The sequence below is a fragment of the Nestor notabilis genome, unplaced genomic scaffold, assembly GCF_000696875.1.
Source record: "Nestor notabilis isolate BGI_N333 unplaced genomic scaffold, ASM69687v1 scaffold282, whole genome shotgun sequence".
In the NCBI taxonomy this organism is placed as follows: domain Eukaryota; kingdom Metazoa; phylum Chordata; class Aves; order Psittaciformes; family Psittacidae; genus Nestor; species Nestor notabilis.
The window spans coordinates 14,397-21,393 of record NW_009917636.1 but is presented as its reverse complement, the minus strand read 5'-3'; the positions used below and the strand labels follow the sequence as shown (position 1 = coordinate 21,393).

The 6,997-nt window shown below is 47.0% G+C and overlaps 1 protein-coding gene across 1 annotated transcript; it reads right to left on the bottom strand.

Annotated features, from left to right (window-relative positions):
* Positions 1-2,271: 2,271 nt before the first annotated feature.
* On the bottom strand, positions 2,272-6,506 carry LOC104401658 (bcl-2-related ovarian killer protein; the record flags this gene model as incomplete). The annotated part of the gene is made up of 2 exons (XM_010009321.1): positions 6,284-6,506; positions 2,272-2,400 (listed from the first exon to the last, which is right to left on the bottom strand). Coding segments are annotated over exons 1-2 (352 nt in total), but the record flags the coding sequence as incomplete, so codon positions are not given.
* Positions 6,507-6,997: the final 491 nt, after the last annotated feature.

The following is a 6,997-nucleotide window of genomic DNA, read 5'->3' as shown; positions in this document are numbered from 1 at the left end:
TGAGTGGTCCATCCATCAAATTGATGTCTTGTTCTAGAGAACAGCTCTCATGAGGAGTGGCTGAGGGAAATGGGGTTGTTTAGCCTGGACAAAAGGAGGCTCATAGCAGACCTTATTGGTGTCTACAACTATGTGAAAGGAGGTTGTAGTGAGGTAGGTGTCAGTCTTTTCTCCCACATAACAAGCAAAAGGACAAGAGGACAAGTTGTGGCAGGGGAGGTTTAGATTGGCTATTAGGCAAGATTTCTTCACTGGAAGTGTTGTCAACCATCGGAACAGGCTGCCCATGGAAGTGGTGGAGTCATCATACCTAGAAGTATTTAAAAGACTTGTAGATGTGGTACTTAGGGACATGGTTTAGTGGTGGACTTAGCAGTGCTATGTTGGACTCGATAATCTCAAAGGTCTTTTCTAATCTAAATGATTCTATGATTCTAAGAACACACACACAAAAATGCAGCTCTCAATGAATGTCAGTATACATGGGTGAGAGCAGGACACCCAGGAGCCAGCAGGGCCTTCTTCCCAGCATCATGTTTTTGCAGCATAGCAGCATGCAGTCTGCTCCACCCACAGCCATCCACCTCTCTGGCTCAGTTCCCTTGTCACTTCAGCTTTGGAGGCGGGCAGTTCTGATGTAGTCAGCTATAGTCATCTAAGAAGATAACCTACTTACCTGCAATGCAAATACCTGAGCCTGCAAACTTGACCTTCATTTTTCTGCAAGCCTTGGCACAAGTAAAGCTCAGCACTAAGTGACAAGACAGGGCACCTGCACTTTGAACACAGCCACACTCAGACATTCTTGACATACTTGCCCAGCTCCTGCTTTCTGGGCCAATAGAACCTCCCAAGCCAGCCCAGTGCAAAGGCAATCTGCATTCCAGGCATGCTCCGAAACAACACCAAGGGCTGCTGTACTAGCCACAGAATCCAATTCCATACATTTCGTATGACACAGCACCTATTTCCCTGATCCAGGGAGGAAATCTGCCCTGCTCAAACTGCCAGGAGCCCTGCTTTGAGCAGTCACTCTCAGAGATCTATTTTGTCATCTGTTGTGATTCAGGAGAGGATCTATGCTCTCCACCACAAGACACTTTAGATCTGAAGGCCAGGGTGTCAGCACAGGGCTTCTCAAGGGTGTCAGTGGTTCCCATGCAGTTCATCCTCATAGAGAAGCATAGCTGATTGTCAAGATAAAAAGTGTTTGAGTGAGGAAGCCTATCTCAAAGAACAATAAAAGCCTGGCCTTCTATCCTGTAGCAGCTATTCCCAAATTAACAAGAATCAATGCCTCCTGTGATACTTCCTATGTCAATGTTGCTGGATCCAGTGTTTTCACTCTACTATCCTGCTAGCAAGTAGCTGTCTTTGGTTTTATCCCTTTTTGCTTTGGGTTTTTTTGTTTGTTTGTTTAGTTTCTAGTCTGTAACATCTATTGTCCCTTCCACAGACAACACAAGAAGACATTGAAGAAAGCCTACAAACCATTTCAGGACTTGCATGACATGAATCTCTATGTAAAACGTTTCTCTTCCCTTGATTCCCACTGACTGCATTCCCAGTCGCAGGCAGGGACTGCTTTCAGGGGAGGCTGAGGCTCCCTTGAAGGAACACGGCACAGAGCGTATCCTTGCTTTTGACAATCATCTCTGACACCAGTCAAAAAGAAGCAGAGGAATATTCACATCCAAACAGTGAGAAAGACAAAGCACGTGCTTATCTGGAACAGCTAGCCTTAAGGGCCAGGACCCTTTGAGTGTCAGAAAGGAGAAGCAGCAAGTGGAAGCAGCAGGCTCATTGCAGTTCTGGCTGTTGCTGTGGGAAAGGAAGCCAGAAAGAGAGGAACTCCCTTGCGATGAGTTGGTTCTGGCTCCTAGCATCAGCACTGTGAGCTGGAACAAGGGAGACTCCCATGTAATGAATCTTCTCCTGTTGCCAATGATGAGCAAAGGAGGCTAGAATGACTGGCCTCCCTGTGCAATAAGGTAACACCACCTCCTAACAAGGAAGGGCAGGAGATGTCTTCTAGAATGAGCGAGAACCTGCCAGGCGGATATAATAAAACAGGGCTTTTCCCTGCCAGAACAACAAAGCATAGTGGAGCTCTCATTAAATCATTAAAGCAGGGCACACTGCCAAACTGCCCTTTCAGAAACCAGGCCCCACCTTGCAGGCTATCCCAGAAACATGTCTTCTCTGAGAGAGGTGGCTCCACCCTGTTCCCTTCCACCCAGCCCTGTCTATGTATCTGTCAGGGCACAGTACCTGCCGTGAAAATCTGTGCTGCCACTGCGAGGAAGGCATCTGTCACCACCGTCTCCGAGTGCAGGGAGATGTTCAGTTGGCGGGCAATATTCCGGTAGACGTTGGGGCGAATATATTCCAGCTCATCCCCTGGAAACAAATGGTCAGGATTCAGCATGCGGAACACCAAGTCCTGCTCTCACCACACAGGAATTACAGCTGGGGTCACCTCACATATCCCTTCAGCCAAAGACACTTAACCCCAGCTCCACCTTAGTTTAAGCAGGCAGCAGAGAGCTTAGGGTCATTTAAATGCAACCCGTGGCACCTGCAGCCTGCTCTCCTAATATCCCCTGTGCTTGGGAGTTCCAAAGGGAGTGGGGACAGGCAGTAGCCCTATACCAGTGGTGTACCTGCATGTTCCCAGGCCGCTTGACTTTTCTCCAATGCAGGAGACAGGCCTCAGATAAGCAAAGCCAACTCATTTTTCTTCAGAAGTGGAAAGGAGGCATGTACATCTATGTAAGCTTTTGAGAGATACACCCATTCTCAGCACCCCATCAGACTCGTACAAAAAAGCCTTAAGATGAGAGTGACTCAAAAATGCTGGAGGCTGATGAAAGTCAAAGATCCACCCAGCTGCATGACAGTAATTGTGCAGAGACTTTCAGCTCAGCTGTTTTACTCTCACAAAGTCACTGAGTGATGATCTGGAGGTCTTTCTCTCCTCCAAATAGTTAAAGAGATGTTCTTTTCCCTGGATCTCTCCTCAGCAACAAGGCTCCCAACACACAGAGACACATGCTTTCACCTCTAGGTTGTTTCTCTCCAGCTGGGAAATGGTTGGAGGTGTTAGGCTGGCTTGAAGACCAAGATGGAAATACCAAGGACAAGCAGAGAACCCCCTCTCACAGGTTTGAGCTATGGAGCTTGGGCAACAGCAGTAAAACTTTTCCTCTGTGGCAAAACAAACCATTTTTGAGCAGTAGAATTAATAGAGCCCATTTTCCAATGGGTTTATCTGTCTATAGGGTTTCACAGACATTTAATGAGGGTTGCACAGCTGCTGTAGGAGCACAACACAATGCATACATTGCATGGGACCAAGGCCCTTTTTGTGTGGAGAGTCCTATCTGTTATTGATTTAGAAGGACACTCTATGACTTTCTGCACAAGGGTGCTGTAGAGCACCCAGGGAAGAGCAGAACTGACACAACAGCTTTACATCTCCTGCAAGACCCAGATGACTTGCCCCAGTCAGATGGCAAACAGATCCTCCTGAAAATATCATTTTTGTGGGAATCAAAAAGGCATATGCTACCCCAGTCAGGAACTTGTTACAGAGTCATTAGCTGTGGATCCTTAAGTCATTTAACTGGCACCTAGCACAGCATAGGCAAAGACCAGGCGAGTTCTCCAGGCCCTTTGTGCATGTGGGATTGTCTCACACAATCTGATGATAAGAGGAAACCCTGCCAACATATGGTCAGTCCTGATATGTGAAAACCTTAGTTGCATTACTCAACAGCTGTTTTCTCTTGCAGGGAGCACACAGGCTTCCTGGTAAATGCAAGGAAATAAGGATAGCACTGCCTGTGGTTAGCAGAGGTGGAGGCACGGGAGGGTGGGATCAGCACTTGGTAGTCTGCCACCATTACAGCTTCTAACAAGCAGTGCCTGGAGGCCACAGATGAGATCAGGTTTTGGTTGGAGGCACACATGTTGTTAAAGTGGGCCCTGCCCTGCAGCAATGCACAGGGCAGGCAAGAGCTTTTACTGCAGAAAAGCACTGGAAAGCAGTCCCAGGCTCAGGGAGATTGCCTGCCCTGGCGGCCCCAGGTCCTCTCCAGCAGCACCTTATATTGGTGGCAGTCCTTGGTATCCATGTTCCAATGCCTGACTGTACACTTTGCAACATCCAGAGCAATTTCTGTGCTTCTCCTCCTTCCTCCAGGAACTATGGAGGAACAGGCAGGACAGCAGTGACAATTCTCATGTGCAGAAGCTCAATTCAGCGGTAACAGGGCACTTGTTTGGGCCGTGGCCAGAGGAGAGAGAAGTTCAAATAAACCAGATCTCTGACACCCATGGCAGGTTAGTCTGGAGTGTCTCTTTGGCCATACCTTTAGGTTTTACCACCTCTGACTCAATTGCGCTAGTTAGCTGCTAAGCCTCACTGAGCTGATGGGCTCTCGTTTCCCAAGACTGCAACTACATCACCTGTGCGCAGCACCTCTGCTCACCCACCAGTCAGTTCATCAGACTCTCTGTGTTAAAGAGGGCTAGGAAATACTCCAACTTGTCAATTCCAAGGGCTTCTCAGCACTATCACTGACCAAAATCTAGCCTGGCTTGTTGCACTGCTTAGTAAGCAGCTAAGGACTACCATTCCTGGCAGGTGGCTGGGTACCACTTGGACTTGTACTCGTTATAGCAGCAAAGCGGAAAAGAAAGACACAGGCCATGTGGCAGCCAGAGCTTCTGAACAAACAGGATGAAAACAACTCTTCATCCCAGTAAGAAAGACTGCTCACCCTTGTTGCATGGGTACCACAGATTTGCTCAGAGAAGGTGCCAAGTTCCTGGGACTGTCAGCCAAATCTTTCCATCTGGACACGAGTAAGTAACAGGAGAGTCATCCAGAAGACGCCTTCAGATCCAGTCTGCCACCTGCTTGCCCTTTAACATGTTCCTGGCCACCCACAAAAGATCTGTGCAAACATATCTCAACCCCCAACCCAGGGCAGAGAAGAAATGGAGTTCAAAGAGGCAGGGGAATTGACAGAAGAACAAAAAAAACCCCCAAAGACCAAAAAACCAATGGAAACAAAAATAGAACTAAAGTCAGCATAGGAGAGAAAAGGTGAAAAAGAATAAAAGAAAAAGAAGTTACCTTAAAAAAAATAAAAATGGAGGTAATAAACAGAAGTAGTAAGAAAGGGGAGAAAGTGAGGAGATCAGCCTGATCCTGAGTTTGTTAAGCCCAGCAAAAGGTTACTTCACCAGACTTATTTGAACTTCAGTGTGATTAAATCAGATGCAAATGCTATTGGTAGTTTCCAAGCCAGATGTGAACTAATTTACTAGCCTGCAGGCAAAGAGGGATGTTAGAAGCAACTTACAAGAATGAGGGTGTCAGCATCCCAAAAGACAAACAGCTAGACTCGAGCACACAGGAGGCTAACACCTAAAGCAAAAGGCCAGGCAACTGTCAGCATTTAGTAGGTGCTGCTGTTGCAAACACAACTCCAGAGCACGTCTTCAGGTAGCAGCCTACAGGCATAACCTTCAAATTGCTCCTCCTGCACCCTGGCTAGTCACCTGTCCATGACAGGGGCTGGCTAGTTTGGGCACTGAATGGCAGTGTATGACAGGCAACATCAGCCAACTCCAAAAAGCAGCAAGAAAACTCATGTCTTGCTACACAATTAAGGCAGGCAAAGGAAAATTAAGCACACTGTCATCCTACTGTCATTGAGAAGCAGCTTCTGTAAGATCTTCAACACACATGGCCTAAGCAACTACCCTCAAATTAAATGTCATTGCAGCTGGGCAAGCAACTGATGATGCCCCCAGAGGTAGCAGTACTCTACTAGATGCAAGTTTTGGTTGTCACGGCAGACAAGTCCATCTGGAGAAAACACTGCAAGACCTGTTAAAATGCCAAGCTGAGAAAGACTACTGAAACTCCTGTGAGAACTGCTTCACAGCTGGAGTCTTGTGCAGATAAAATTAGTTTGCTGTGGGGCTTTATTGGACTACATCATGCTTTTAAGTTGTTCCAAATCCTCAGAAAAAAGTAGCTCTGCAGAAACACTGCACTGAGCTGTGCTCCAAGGGACTGATGAAATCTAAGTAAACGAGCTGTTTAGGGAATATCACCAAAACCAAATCTAAATGCCCAAAGCAGAGAAGAAAAACCTGTGTATCACCACATGAAAAGTCTCTTGGCACTCATCAGTTCAAGAAACCTTAGCCTGGTCTGAATTGTTCCGTATAGTTTCAGTTCCCACCCCTACCTGCAGGGACTTACCCAACCGCAGCAGTATGGTGGACACCTCGGCCAGCTTACCACCAGGCACTGGTGCATTGTGCTCAGGTTTGCTCCAGCTCACACCTGCTCGAATTAGCCTGGAATTGATGTAGTCTCTGCAGAGAGCCTTGGCCTGGGACACGAGCTCCTTGTCAGTGGGAGACCTGTCGAAAACCTCCATCACCTCTGCAGCAAAGACTGAGGAACGGCGTAGCACTTCCATCCTTGGCTGCTGAAACTAAACCGTGGCTGATGAACCTAAACCTCTGCATACACTGGTTGGAAGGCTGAGCTGATGCCTTAGATGAGAATCTGCAGGAGGTGTGTGATCCTCTGGTCTCTTGGTCTCATTTCACCTGGTGAATAAAAGAATCTGTGAGTCCTCTAGTGTTGCAAAGATGTAAATCAAAAACCCAAGTATTGCACCTTATGGTTATGCTAAACTTAGTATCATATTTGCTGAACAACTGTCTCAGAGCATCTTACAGACAAAGGGCAAAGTCTTCCATCTTTCAGCCACTCTCACTGCCAGCAACGCACAGAAGGGCTGCAGTTTTGAACTGTCAAGGTGTTTCCTCTTTTCCAGTTCAGATTCAGCAGTCCTAGAATTACCATTCAGAGATACTGGATGGTCAGAGCGTGGAAACAATTCATAGAACATGTAGACAATCTCAGCTTGTTTCAATTAAACTGGAAAAAAAAAAAAAACCAACC